The sequence below is a fragment of the Archocentrus centrarchus genome, chromosome 14 (assembly GCF_007364275.1).
Source record: "Archocentrus centrarchus isolate MPI-CPG fArcCen1 chromosome 14, fArcCen1, whole genome shotgun sequence".
Classification (NCBI taxonomy): domain Eukaryota; kingdom Metazoa; phylum Chordata; class Actinopteri; order Cichliformes; family Cichlidae; genus Archocentrus; species Archocentrus centrarchus.
In genome coordinates, this window is record NC_044359.1 from 30,644,900 (window position 1) to 30,660,234 (window position 15,335).

General features: G+C 41.2%; 1 protein-coding gene across 1 annotated transcript; it reads right to left on the reverse strand.

The window, feature by feature from the left end:
• Positions 1-984: 984 nt before the first annotated feature.
• Positions 985-15,335, reverse strand: akap10 (A kinase (PRKA) anchor protein 10). The gene is made up of 15 exons (XM_030746640.1): positions 15,108-15,335; positions 12,298-12,345; positions 11,194-11,373; positions 6,839-7,321; positions 5,449-5,547; positions 5,126-5,210; positions 4,867-4,990; positions 4,416-4,552; positions 3,285-3,429; positions 2,758-2,925; positions 2,410-2,519; positions 2,142-2,224; positions 1,674-1,726; positions 1,433-1,525; positions 985-1,344 (listed from the first exon to the last, which is right to left on the reverse strand). Exons 1-15 carry the CDS (start codon positions 15,127-15,129, stop codon positions 1,339-1,341), a joined length of 1,836 nt encoding a protein of 611 aa, XP_030602500.1. The 5' UTR covers positions 15,130-15,335; the 3' UTR covers positions 985-1,338.

The window sequence follows — 15,335 nt, forward strand, 5'->3', positions numbered from 1 at the left end:
GGCTCTCTTTACCCACATTTTAACATTAATATAGTAAAAATCAGTCCACCTGTAAACATTGTGCATATGTTTTAATTTTAAGAAAAGCCCATAATGAACTGAAACTGTAATAACAAAAAACTCAAAGAAAAAAAAGCTAAAGTTAAAATGTCAAAGGAAAAAAATAGAGAACAGACAAAGTTTCATAATATATGTATTTAAATCAAACACAATTTAAATATATTATAGATTAAGTACACATACAATGTCATTAGTGGTACATAGTACCAAGAGTCTGTTCTGGTTCTTATCCACATCTTGGTAAGGCTCAAAATAAACTTAAAAAAATCATTTATTTCACCTTCCAGTTAAGCAGTCCGCTCATCACTGAAGTTTGTTTCAGAGATGAATTAAAAAAAACAAAACCAAAAAAAAAAAACAGCAATCACCATAAAAAAACTAACATTAATATATGGGGTAAACCAGAAATCTAAATAGATATTTATACATAGAACATTTAGGACGAGGAGTTTGCAGTTTTCCAACACAACTGGGAGTATTTCTTCTATGCTCTGTAAAGGTGCCAGGATATTTATACAGAAGGTCCACAAGTCCAAGAACTGAACACACTCTCCCTCACTGTAACATTTCCAGATGTTTTACAGTACAAACAAGTAAAGCTAGGGCAGCTAACATCAGTGAACAGCTGACGATATCACTCCAGGCAGACTGAGGGAAGCGTATGCAAAAACTGTGCATCGCGCCAAACCAAAAAGCCTTAAAGCAGCTGACGATAAGAGAGAAGAAGTTCATGTAAAAACAAGGAATGGTTATAAAAGGCGTGGGGAGGTGCGTCATCAAGTAGTGAATAAAATGTTGCCATTGTTGCATCCTCCATAGGTCTGAGATAAGACAAAGCAGTGAGTCTTGACCGCCATGCTGCCGCTTCTTCTGGTGTCATGGCAAAAGTTTCCTTCCTGGGGGGGGGGGGGGGGGGGGGGGGGGGGGGCTTCCTCCAGTCTGATGCAAGCACTTCGCTTTATTTTTGGTGACAACACGTGTATCTTTATAGTGTTATGGAGTTGGAAGAGTGGAACAATGATGTACTTCAAGTTTTCTATTAGCTCAAGCGTAAACAGTCACTCATCCAAGCTCTCAGCTCCACACACACACACACACACACACACACACACACACACACACACACACACACACACACACGGTGGTTGGGGAGGTGATAAAACGCCTTGTTCTTTCTCAGAGTAATGCAGTTCATTGCAGTGTGAACTCTGTGTACAGTTTATCACTGGCTTGGCCAGAATCTGCAGGGAGTGACAGTCCTTTGGTTCCTCAGTGGGGTCATAACTGCAGACATACAAAAGAAGACACTTAAGAGACTCTGCAATCATCCCACATGCACCCAGGAATGCGATTACAGAGTGAGGCTGCGTACCTTGGTGGCTTTGCCGGGGCTGTCGTGGTTAGACTGGTGGACAACGTCGTTGACAATCATCTTGGCAATCTGCCACGCCATCTCCTCTTGGGCCTTTGGTCACAGTGCAAACAGAATATTCTATTTATATTCTTTAATGGACTGACATCATGTAAATTTTCATGCTAGCCACTGAGAGAGGACCGCTATGGGCTTAAAGCTATTTAATCATTTATGATAACTCAACATAGCGCAATCTCACCTCATCTGAGGTGCCTTGGACCCATTTCTTCATGGCTTGAGAGAACATGGAACCTAAGTGAGAGGAGAGAGCAAGCTGCTAAAGAAAAGGGACTTCATTGCTAAATATAAATTATTAACATGGTGAAAAGCTGAAGGCTAATCTTACTTTCTTAATAGTGCTTTATTAATTGAGTCATTAAGTAATTCATTCATGTAAATATCCAGTGCCTTCATTAACAGGTGAATAATATTTAATCAGTAGGAAGTCAGTTTAAGCCAATATTTCATACGCTGTTCTAGTCCTACAGAGAGCGCTGTGGTACACAAGCTTTTTATGCTGCTGGACCTACAAAGTACTGAAGCCTGTACTGTGAGGGCTATGAGCTTGAACAGATGATGATTTTCATGGCAAGAGAAAAAAGATAAATATGACTCTATGAGTATCACTCTATGAGTATAGAGTGAGAGAAGTGTGGCTGTATCACACCTTTGGATTTCTTCACATCTGGCTCTGGCTCTGCCTCCCTGATAAATTGGCCCAGCTCATTCACTTTCCCAAACGTCATCTTTCTGAAAAGACAGAGGACAAGGAAATGAGCAAATGAGACAAAACTTAGCCTCAGGCACGCGTGCACACACACACACACACACACAGCAAGGGAAATACCAAAGCATGAATTAGGTAGCTGTTAATCTATGAAAACATTAACATAACGTTCTGTCACTGGACAGATTGCAAAGGCACAAACACTCACCCAGCATACGGCCGCTGGTACAAGGCCTCAGGGTCCAGGTTGGCAACGTCCACGGTGATCGCCTCGTCAAAGTTTTTGAGGATTTTGATTGCTGCCTTTCTGGCACCGTGCTGCAGTGAACAGACCATGAACTGAATTTTTAGAAGCACTCAACGTAGCACTTATGTAAAGTGTTACTTGGCATTACATTTTTGCTACATTGTTTGTTTTTTACTGTGAAGAGAACTAAATGACAGGAATGATCGTGACCATTTGGCATTAACGAAAATATCTTTATTATCCGTGTAATGAGGAGGGACAGGTCTAAATGTCAGCAGACATTCCTGCAGGGCTGAAGTTGTGGGTCACCTGAGTCTGAGAGGCCTCGCTGGCATTTGAACTCGAGCGGTCGTTGTCCGCCGATCCGCTCTGACCTGGAGTGCTGACATTCACAAACTCATCTGCCCGTACTGAATTGATGAGGTCACTCAGGTATTTGTAGTAAAGGTTGCTGGACAGGAAACCCGGCATGTAGACCTGAACAAATGCAAAGCAGGGTGAACTCTGTGAGAAATTAATGAGCTTCCTGATAGATTTCTATGCACAAGTTACAGAGGTTCCTTTCTGACCTTTATGTTCCAACAACAGTTTTCAGCGTTCCTTTCATTAACCAAAGCCAGAAGCATTCATCAGTGGTGTAATGGGACGATTTGTCAGTGACTTGCAACAAAAAAAAACCTTTATGGAGGATCCTATTCAATTCACAAACCTAATTAAATAAGGCCTTCGCATGTCTCTCTTCTAGTGTTTCATTTTCTCAACATCACTTTATCCTTAGCAGCAAACCTCTATTAAAAACTGAGACCTTGGTGTGTTTTTCTATCAGAGGATCTGACCTTCTCCATAGTTGTCCAGGCCTGTCTGAGTGGAGTGGTGAAACAGTCGGGGAGAGGCCCTCCCTCTCTGCAGATATTTGACTCTATCTCCATCCGCACAGTGTCGCCGAAGCCCAGAGGGTTGGTGGCCTGGAGTGAGAAATACCTGAAGAGGAAATCGAGGGATAGGCAAAGGGTGCCGATTTTTAATCAAAACTGAACAATCAGATGAAACCGCAAGACTTTGAAATCTTAAACTATAAAGGGCAAAATATTTATTTTGGCACTGTAAACTATTTAGTGTGCAAAATGGTGACATTTATAAACAAAAAACAATTAAATACAAACAAAATAGCTTCCAGCAAATATAATAAAAGTTGAAGATAAGAGGACGAAATAGCAAAGATCCCAGTATCACTACACATGAGTTACTGACCTTTTACCTCCTCTTCTTCAGCAAGCTTAAACAAACTAACTGTTCACCATACTGTGAGACTGGCAGAGAGCCTTCACTGAATAACAACTAATACAATGAAACAGGATTTCTTCATGGCTGACAGACAAATCCTCAAAAATATCCACTCAACTTAAGTTTAGGTCTGCAATCTTAGGTTAATATGCACTCCTCACTTGTTAGCCACAGGCACGAGTGCACCTCATCAAATAGAAAGTTTTTCACACCAGAACAGTTTAATCCTCCATCAACCTGACGGTGAGCAGCCACTCACTGCTGCAGCTTCTCATTCTAACAGCTTAAGCAAATGATGTAACCTAACATGAAACACCCCGATCTATTAAACCAGTAATGAAGGACTTCAATCAAACGCAGCACAAACTACTCTTTAAACTCATATTTGTTGAGTAACTTGACTGATAGAGTATTAATGATGTTATTAATTAATGAGGAGCAATCCTTTAAGAAAAGGAAAAACTAAACATTTAACTTCAGATAATAGAAAGTGTTTCTGTTTGAGTGAAACTGTCTCAGACTATTTTTCTACTACAAATATTTTCTGAATCTAAAAAGAATGAATGACCTGAACATAATAGCACCTTCCAACAATAAAGTCAAACTCCACTCATTTAACACACATAAAAAACGGGCTGTTTTGGAGCACAATAACATTTTAAAACAACAGAGAGAGGACCTACTTGTCGTAGAGGATCATGGCATCATTTTGAGCCTCCTGGCCGTCATATTGGCCCTTTTTAGCTGCTAGCTGGTTCTGGAAGTTGTCTGCTGCCAACCAGAACTGCAGTACATTCATTGCTTCTTCCTTTTCCATGTACTGTGAGAAGGAAGATACAGAGGACAGAAAATGCCAGTGAAAGCCACTGTGTATGTGCTGACAGGAAATCTACTTCTAAATGTTTGAATATTTTGTATCCTATCAGTGACACTGTAACAGCAGTCTCCAGATATTTTGTGTTTACTGTCTTCAGTTTTCTGCTTCTGTGGAAAGGTAACGACTGAGCCAAGAGGTGACACATATTGAGCGTGTGGACAGAAAAAAACAAACACATTTTTCTAACTATGACAGTGTGAAACTGTATAACGATTATGTTACCAGATTATGTTTGAGGATCCAGTAGTTCCACTTACCTCAGAGAAGTAGAAGAGAGCTGACTCACAGAACAAGATGTCAGCCAAGAACACAGAGCCACTAGTCAACACTTCAATCTGGTATTTACAGAAATGATGGCTCCGCAGGAATTCACTAAAGTGCCTGGAAATCAGAGAGCAGGTGGGAGGTGAATGCAGCAGCACAGTGGAAGTCAGGCCACAGGATGGGCTTTAATCTTAACGTCAAAACATGCTGAGAGCATTAACTGCTCTCGGAAATGAATGGACAGAAACTCACTGCTGCTCCAAGATAGTCAAGACTACCATCTGTGCGATGACAAAGCAGTTTGGGTCCACCATGCCATCTTCACCGCAAATCTTAGCTACACACACACACACACAAAAAAAAAAAAAAGAAGAGAGGGATACTTTCACACTCCAGGGTAACATTTAAAATGGAAGACTTACCGTCTGGCCTGGGAAACAAATTAAAGTTTAACTCTTGTGCTTGCTGTGGTTTTCTTTAAAAAATGTCTTAAGACACACACACGCACACACTTTTTGAACAGATTGACCATAATGTGCAACAATAACAATAGCGAGATAACATCTGTTTCTTACCAACTATGTCATTTCTGATCTGTTCTGTGATGGGGATGGGCCTCACAGCATCTGGAGAGATGTACTTGGTGAAGATAGTAACAGCATCTTTCTCTATACCTGCAAAACACAGAGTCCAGAGGTTCAACAGTGATGCTCAATTGAAGCGCTTCCTCCAGGTGGTGTCAGTGAAGATCAGTCTGTGTTTGCACCTTTTACCTCAAACTAACACTCCCATGCGTTGCATATATGCAGACTGAACTGGTTTCTGCTGCTGTAGTCGTGCCATCATAATTAAAAAATAAATCAATAAAAATCACGTGCATATTTTCACCCACTGCTTTTATGAGACTCTTAGAAGCTGGGTGATCAAAATAAACAGTTAATGGCACTAATCATGTTTTTATGAAGTGTCATTAAACCAGTGCAGAAAAAGTTGGAAAATTAAAACACAATAGATAGTCTTTTCTTCTTTGTGATGTCTTTATTTTATTAAGCCTGATTACTTTTATATATTTATATAGCCTAAATATTTATGGTCATTTCAAACTAAAATACAGATTTTAACAATCAAAGCTGGGCTTTCAGTTTATTTTAAAATCCCTCTCATGACCCACCTGCAATAACTTCAAGACCCACTAGGGGCTCCCAGTCAACACCTTGGAAATCAGTGGCCTGATGTAAAGTTATTTTTATGCATCGCAGCCCTGTATTATTTTTGGCATTCCTCGAGGAGCTGCATATAAGAACACAAATGTCTGACACAGTCTAGAAATACATTAAACAGCCTTAAAGCTGCCAGCTCCCTACTACAAAGTCTGTGTAATGTTCGAGAGAGTGCGCGTGAAAGTGAGTGGACGTCATGCTTTCAGCACCCAAGCCTAAACCAAAGTGAGCATTCCCAGAACTAAGAATGTCTCTGAAGCGGACCGTCTCCTGCCATGAGCAACATGTGAGAAAGGACAGCTTTGAACAATGTGCCAGTCTGATTCTCACAATCTGGTGTGCATGTGTGAAAATGGCTCAAGTCAAGATTTATTTGCTGAATCTATTTCCATTGCAGGACAATGTAGCATTTTTATTTTACTGATGTACCAACTTTGCCACTGCAGCCAAGAATTAAAACTTCAATCTTTCAGAATTTGCGCTGAATGCTCATAAAAACAGGTGGAGGAAAATGCACTTGGTCGTCAAGCTTTACTATATTTAAACACCTGAGGCCACTAAAGTAAATGAGAAAGCTGCCTTTCATAATTTTAATAATAATTTTTCATTATGAAAGGCAAAAGTGATGGGTTGACAATCAGACTAATAAAAAAATTCCACCTGTCAAAATACAGCGTCCATAACAAGAGTGTAAAAACCTGTAAACAGCTCTACAAATGTAAAAGGCCGTTTAAAGCAGACTCACTTTTCATGAGTTTGTCAGAGAGGACTCGCAGGGTGCTGTTTGACTGCACCTTGAGGGGGGTCCCCGTCCTGGAGGGTGCCTGCCTGCTGGGGGTTGCCGTTCGAGGTGTACTGGGTCTCGCTTCTGCTTCCGTGGTGGATGAGTCCCGCTGCTGAGACTGAACTGCGGCACCTTCGCTGTTACTGTGCCACGCAACGGCATTGGGAGCATCCTGAGCGAGCTCTGAGCCGTCTGGAGAGGCCGGGACCGGTTCGGCCAAGGAGCTGTGTTTGACAGAGTTTAGACTGTGTGCTCTAACACGTGACCAGCTGGTAGAGCGGAAACGCTCTGCCTCCAGCCAGAACCGAACCAGATGGTCCGCACCCCGCAGTTCCATGAAATGCATGAAGTGGGGTATCGCAACATTGTCCTGAAGGGCCTGATCCACTGTCTTAGACAGTCGAGAGCGTGTCTCCTGGGGCTGATAGTTCACACTAGAATGACCTGGAATATAAAAGCAGAATTTATTAATACATATTTTACACCTGAATGGTTTCATTTTTATTTTATTTTTTTTTTGCATTCTAATATACTTTGATTGAAAAGCTTTTAAGTGTAAACTGTAAATTTCTAGCAACACCACACTTATTAACAGGCAACTTAAGCAAATTCATTAATTATAAAACTGAAGCCATCTTTAAACTGAAAGCAAAACCTTCAACACTGATATTTAATATACTGCATGTGCTTTTAGAGATTCACAATAGCAGAAACACCATCCATTGTTAAGCACTTCTGTTCAAATAACAATGAGATTTATGCCATCTTTGGACACACATTACTCACTCAAGTGCTCAAGTTTAATAGCAGACTGTGGGCTACACTCTTATTTACAGCGTTCAACCTTCAAAGGTAAAATGTGCAGTGTATTGATGGGAACTGCAACATGAAGCGAAAGATAAAAAGAGGATTTTGTGTGTTCAGCTCTCCCATTTCGACTGAACATTTGGCCCAGGCTGAAGGGTGGCATGATGTGAATTTAAACTACTGGATATTTGTTTTGAAGGTTTGTGAATTTCCAGCTTTCTCTGTCTGGAGGCGGCCTTAGACTGTGTCATTTTACGGATGATTTAACACAGACAAACTTTTCGTGACTGTGCGTCACAGGCACACTTCTGTGTGTCCTGTCCATTTCTTCACTCTTGTGTGTATTAAGTAGTCGGCATTAATGGGGCATCCACAGCAACCTCTGACAGTGCAATCCCACCATGCTCCAAACTCCAGTCTGAACAATGGGGGGAAAAAAAGTCCACAGGGATTCCATATACACTCAGATTAGGTATGCCTTGCTAGTAGCAAGCTGAACCCCATTTTGCCTTCAAAGCTGCCTCAACTCTTTGTGGCATTCATTCGATAAGGTGCTGGAATCATTCTTCCATCGACAGGATAGCATTAAGTAGTCACTGCAGATTTGCCAGCTACACATCTTTGATGTGACTCTCTTATTCCACCACATCCCAAAGGTGCTCTATTGGATTGAGATCTGGTGACTGTAGAGGCCATCGGAGTACAGTGAACTCACTGTCATATTCAAGAAACCAGTTTGAGATGATTTGAGCTTTGTGACCCGGGAGGTGATCCTGCTGGAAGCAGCCATCAGAAGATGAGTAGACTGTGGTCATAAAGGGATGGACACAATCAGCAACAATACTCAGGTAGGCTGTGGCATTTAAGCAAATCGGAGTTGGTATTAAGGGGCTGAAACGGCACCAAGAAAAAAAATATCTTGCACACTATTATACCAGCAGCAGCAGCATACCCCGTTGATACAAGGCAGGATGGATCCATGCTTTCACGTTGTTTCTGACCCTAGCATCTGAATGTCTCAGCAGAAATGGAGACTCATCGGACCAGGCCATGTTTTTCCAGTCTTCTCTTGTCCAGCTGAGCCTGTGTGAATTGCAGCCTCAGTTTCCTGTTCTTAGCTGACAGAAGTGGCACCCGGCGTGGTCTTCTGCTTCAAGGTTCAACATGCTGTCAAAGATGCTTTTCTGCAAACCTCAATTGTAACAAGTGGTTATTTGAGTTACTGTTGTCTTCCTATTAGCTCAAAGCAGTCTGGCCACTCTCCTCTGACATCAACAAGGCATTTTCACCCAGAGAACTGCTGCTCACTGGATATTTTCTCTTTTTTTGCACCCTAGAGATGGTTGTGTGGGAAAATCCCAGCAGATCAGCAGTTTCTAAAATCTTCAGACCAGCCTGTTTGGCACCACCGTCACATTCAAAGTCACTCATAAAACAAACAAAAAAAAAAAAAAAAGAACTTTCTTCCCCATTCTGATGCTCAGCTTGTACTTCAACCAGTCATCTTGACCATGTCTCCATGCCTGAATGCACTCAGCTGCTGCCACAACTGGCCGCTTAGATTTTGCATTAATGTACACATGAAGTGGCCGTCAGTGTCATTTGACTTAATGTTTCAAAGAGAGACTTTGTTAAATTAAGTCGAGTCCTCTATTATCTATCCTAGACACCTGACTCACCTACTTGATTGTGAATCATATCACATCAGCTGTAGTTAGACTGAAGCGTGGGCTGAAGTTTGGCAGTGTTGTGTTTGGTCTTTAAAAACAAGATGGTGCTTCAAGATGTGTCAATCAGTGTGAGGGGCTTTGAGTCAGCCTCTTTAGATTCTTTTAAGATCACACAGTCACAGCCACTTTAACACTGAAAGCTGTTAAAAATCACTGCAACAAGTCCAGCATTTATGTCTGAATGATCATCAAAAGGCTCCTCTTCGGTTTGCAAACCTTTTCAGTTTAATTCAAAGTCTGTTACAATCACAACAGCATCATTACTCTGATGCCCTCTCCGCCACACAGATACACCCTCGTTAATGCTTCCTTCCTTTTTTTTTCTTCTGTCTGTTGAAACCACATCCCAGTGAGTCTCATTCAGATGTCATCTAGGCTGCAGCACAGGTTCCTCCACCTCCGGCTGACACACCCCACTTGCCATTTGGTGAAGTTGTTCGTACAGTTCCTGTCACTACAGTGAATGCTCACTGCCCCATATCACGGCATCCAGGGAGCGTACACAGAATCTAATTATCGAGTATTTTTCTCTACTACATGACTGCCTGAGAAGATAAGACCAACCTTATCCTGAGTATTAGTTTGGGTGCTCACCATAACTGATCCAAGTAGCCCAGTGAGTGGCTCACACAGGATTAATGAGGGAGTACTGCCACTTGCATAATGCAGTGGGATGTTTAGGCTCTTGTAGACGCATAAATCGCTGTAACAGCAGAAACCTAATTACTCCTAAGGATTGAGCGGGCGCTTACGGGCCAACCTTAGCAACATCTGTAATTTCCTGTCAATTTTTGACACTTTATATAAAACTGTACTTATTTTCTATGCGGTGCCTTTCTTGTTTAGTAGACCTTTCAAACGTGGTAATATGATATCATTATTCGTTTTCTGTTGGAAGCGTCGGTTTCCGTACATCCGATATGATCCTCTCCTGAGCCGATTAATCAATTTGTCAAATAACAGATTAATTATTACCTTAAGAATTTATAAGTCACTTTTTTTTTAAGCTTTTTGGCCACAGTGGCTTTTATTAACAGGTGGAGTGTGACAGGAAATTGGGAGGAGAGATACGGGCGAGGACACGCAGGAAATGGCGACAGGGAGGAATTTGAACCTGCGCCACCCGCACTGCTCCGCAGCACATGTATGTGGTCGCCTGCTCAACCTCTGAGCCACCCCGGCACCCATAAGACACTTTTTGAGACAAAAGCTTGAATTCTCTGGTTTGAGCAACTTAAATGAGAGATTGTGTTTGCGTTTCTTTGTAATATAAGACTACAACAAAAGCAATATAACCAATAAACCAGGAGTTTACAGACTTCACTCTGAACTCTGGGATAGAGAAATATTTTCTAAGTTAAAAGACTGATCAAATAATTAAGTAAATAACCGGATTGATCAATAAAGAAAGGCATAAATACTCTTGTCTCCTATTACTTTGCATTAATTTCTAAGGCAAGGTCATGTTAGTTTAATCAAATCGTATTCAAATGTGTACAGAAGAGCAGTTTGATCCTTCAGTGTGTAACATGTTATAACTCTTAAACTGCCTCAAAGATCACAGATGAAATAAATGAATCCAAGCTAAAAAACATTAATTTATACATATTAATAACTATAACCAATGAGGTATAAAAAAAACCCTACATTTCGATCAAAATCAAAGAAACTCAGAAGAAATTATTTCTTTATGATTCTGAATTTAAAGCTTTTTATGGCTAAATATTTAACTGTCATTAGCAAACACAAAACAAAAACTGGTGAACGCAGGCTCTGTACCAAGATCTCCAAAGTGCGCTGCTTCCATGTGGCTCGGCTGCTTCTTGAGGATGGCAGTGCGACCACGGGCAAAGGAGTCCATGTTGGCCGAGATGGCACTGATGGCCACATGGCTGGGCCCAGCAGCTTCCTGGATTGCATGGTGGTTCCTCAGTCCTGGAGAGTGAGGGCTGGTTGGAGCTGTGAGTGGAGGACGGAGAACAGAGGACACAAAACAGGATTTAGATGGTGGGGAGGAAAGAAAAAAAAAAAAAAGAAGACATACAATAGTGCTGATGCTCTGAGTGGCCTGCATGGAGGACGACAGTGTGATTTGTATGAAAAGGTCTTTTTAGTGAGTTTCTGAAAGAGCTCACAGTGTACACAAAGCCTCAGGCTGTGGCAGATATTTGAGACGACAGTCTGCTCAGTGTTTGTTCCACTGTGTTCTGTGTGTTTCATTAACAGCTAGAGGCTGCAACTTTGGTCCCTGACACAGTTTAACTAGCAGTGATTAAAGATACTAAGAGACAACCAAAGGAAAAAGTTATGATTCTTTCAGCTGTGTTAAATTTAAGACTTTTAAGACCATTTTAATACCACATAAGAGCAGCTTTTTACAGTCATACCAATCCAAGGATACGGGAAAGCAAGTGGAATGAAAAACAATTACATAACAAATGCTTTATTGGCATTCATATCACATGTTTGTCTGCACTCTCCATCTAGAGGTAATAATAATTTCTAGAAATGTAATTACAAAATTTAAGTGACCTGGGTAAGTGGCAGAAACTAATAATTGGATTAAGCTAAAGTAAATGATTTGATTTATAAGTTTAATTAAGTTCAAGCTAAAAAAAAATCATTGAGTTCCTGACTACTGCTGCTTGGGATGCATGAATTCATTTTAAACTTTTTAATACAGTCTAAGCCCTTAATGTTGCTGTCTGAGCAATCAGAGACACACTTTATAAAGTGAGCACGGGTATACAAGTACATCCAAAAAAATAAAATAAACACAATACTGGATATTGTGGATATTACATCACCACAAAACACAGCTGTTTCATTTCAACAACATGATGCAAGACTTCCACAACCTCAAAAGAGAAAAGGAGAACTCACCTCTATTGACTTTAGTGTCTGTCCCTTTCTCAGGTTCTTTGCTTTTGGCTGTGGGGACAAAGACGAGAGCAGCAGTTGAAACATTTTGAATCATGATACAGGGAAACACCAGAGGTTGAAGAACTGATGTGAGATTTTACTGAGGGGTTGATGTTGTGTGGTGGTGATGCGTTTCCCACAACAGTGATTCTACAATACTTGTTAGACTCTAATGCAGACCTCTAAGAAAGGCTACATAATAATAATAATAATAATAATAATGTGGAACTGAATACTACTAGGAAGGCAAAAAAACAGCAATTATTTTTCAGTTGTTGTGGTTGCAACATGGTTTCAGGGTGTGTGTGTTATTATTCCATGTTAATAGTGTGTATGTTCAGTTAATTAGCCCTCCTATATACTTTCCTCCTGCTCTCCATGCTATCCGGACATAGCTGCAGCTGACAGATGTGGGTTAAATGCTGAAACTGGTTTCTGATATGTGAAAGCCATGTCCTTCCTGCTCTATATACCACAGTGGTTCTCAAGCTTTTTCCTAGCATGCCCCATTTCAAAAGATAAAGAAAGTTTATGGCACAGACCCCACAATTTTAAATCAATTATTAATGACAAAAAAGGTTCTAAGTACAGGCATAACAGCAACATCAGCAATCTTTTTTTACCTTCCCCACATAAATTATGTTCGTGCAACTACAGATTTTTCTAGGGGTCATCCACAGCCCACCTGCAGAGGCTCTATACACCTCAGTTTGAAAATCACTGTTATACAGTGCGCAGACAGTCAGGGCTTTTATACTGGACGTCAGCACTAAGAGTCCTAAGATTTATGACCTTGGTCTTATCAACTCCAGTTTTCCTTCAGCTGATCATAAGCCAGTTCACACATGAAGGCTGCCGAGACACACTTCAAAAATGATAAGCGTACCCTGCACGAGAATGAGTGCATGCTGGCAGACATGGTGGCAACTATCCATCAGAGTGACCCTCCATTCATATCTTTGGATTAAGCAGTGACGTCACAAAATGAACTGGGAGGCTCAAACAAATGGAAGTCAAGATGCTCTTTACGTGAGACATTTAGGACTGAGCCATATCTGAGCGTGTGAGTCAACCAAGACTCGAGGGGGGCTGCCACAGAGAAGTGATGTGGCTTTTAAAAAGTCTGGACCCCCCAAATTTTTGTTACACAACTGAACTAAACATGCTCCTGCAAACAACAGCAATGAAGCCCTGTTTTTGTTTAACATTAATGTTTTACTTCTAAGTGAATTAAAAAATTACAGGACCATGGTAGGTGAGGGAACTGGATGCTACTATTAAAACAAACACAGTACCATAAAAAAAAAAACCTTTAATAACTACCAATAACCAAACGTGAAAATATGTAGCAAATGACCGACTTACTTACTCATTTCAAATTTAACTGTAAAACTTTCGCTTCCTTTTCTTGGCACTGATAATTCTTCCTGCTAACAAGGAACCTTTTTACTTCCTGTCCGTCCTGTGCAACATTCTGGTTTGGATAAGCGAAGTCTCTAATATTTCCTCATTTTGGATGCCTGCTGTGTCAGCTGTTTGGACCTCTGTAGCCTGTGTGGAAACCCCACTTTTCTCTCTCTCTCTCTCTGGGATGTCCAACTGCAGAGCGGTTTCATAAATGAAGTTATTGTACTGATTTCCTGAGGAAATGGGACAGGAGTTCTGTTGACTCTATTATACAAGAATGGCCTCTGAAGTCTTTTTTATTTTTTGGTACACTTTCTATCAAAGCCATCGGACAAACCTATTGTCAGAAACCTGGCTTGATGAAAACACCTCTCAGCCTGAGTGGGATGGTGGAGGAGGAAAATAAAGTCCTTAAAAAAAGTGTAAAATGTATTTGCTACATCTTGCTGAAACTCATGACCAGATATGCAATTAATTATATCCCCCTTAAGGTTATAATCTCCAGTTTTGTTGACATTTTCAGATAAGTGTTCATTTGTGGTCACTGGAGGTTTTAGGCTGCGGTTTGTCTGACGTTTTGCTTACACCACTCTAAATTTTTTTTTTTTTTTTTTAAACTAGACAAGACATAAAAGGCAATTCTCAGTATGACCACAGCCTTCAAAAATGACCACACAAAAGAGATTCAACTGTGGGGCTTTGAAATGAAACTCACTGTCATGCTGCGTTTTTAAAAAATACAACAAAAAAAAAAACAAAGGCCCAGCCCACCCAATTTCTGCCTGACAGTGACTGGAAATTAGCGTTAGCCAGCTCCAGGTTCTCTACAGCCAAATGTCTTAACGGAAACTCCCATTTTTCTTATAATAAGTAACAGCTGACTGAGACTCAAACTGTCACTGTTCACATCTCTGACATGTCTTGCTTGTTGAGTATGGATGGAAATGCCTCCACAGAGCTAGCTAGCTGCTACAGAACATTTCGACACAGGTGATGATTTTGAGCACACAACAGCGCCGGTGTGATGTTGAGGAAACCCTGAATTATGCACACACAGAGGAAGACAGTGATGCAGAGACAGGCTGGTCTCTGTGGTAGATATAACCCCATCCCAGCTAACATTAACTTAGATAATTCAGGGAGGGGGGACTGGGAGGCCACCGATAAGCTAACCATGTAAATGCAGTCAGCAGCAGCAGTAAGCAGGAAATACATTCCCACAAACTCCTCGGTGTACACGACTAATTTATGTGCGGCCGCAACCTCAGCCACGTTGGTTACATCTTATCGAGGACCCCCCCCTCCCGTTCCCGGAGCAAGCCACCGTCGACGTTGCAGACTTCAGCGGGAGCTTTTTCCCTCACCTTTCCTCTTGAAAAACGACATGACGGGTTTCACACTCTGGACGTTTCCTCAGCTCACTGACACCATCCCGTGGAGTCGCGATTCCCTTCATTCAAATGCAACTGTCGAGTACGCTCCAGAGCTGAAAACGGGGTATTGTCGCAGCCGCGGCGAGCGCTGTCAATTAAAACATTTCTGCATATCCAAACCGAGTTCGGCGGCCATATTGTCAATAAACGTCTCACTTC

What these genes read in the sequence shown, in the direction of transcription:
- akap10 (XM_030746640.1), bottom strand. Translation starts at nt 15,129, where the DNA reads ATGTCGTTTTTCAAGAGGAAAG. An exon ending in CTCTCTTCTACTTCTCTGAG is followed by an intron (nt 4,553 to 4,866) that starts GTAAGTGGAACT and finishes TCCTTCTCACAG; the next exon opens with TACATGGAAAAGGAAGAAGC. An exon ending in AGATGTGAAGAAATCCAAAG is followed by an intron (nt 1,727 to 2,141) that starts GTGTGATACAGC and finishes CCTCTCACTTAG; the next exon opens with GTTCCATGTTCTCTCAAGCC.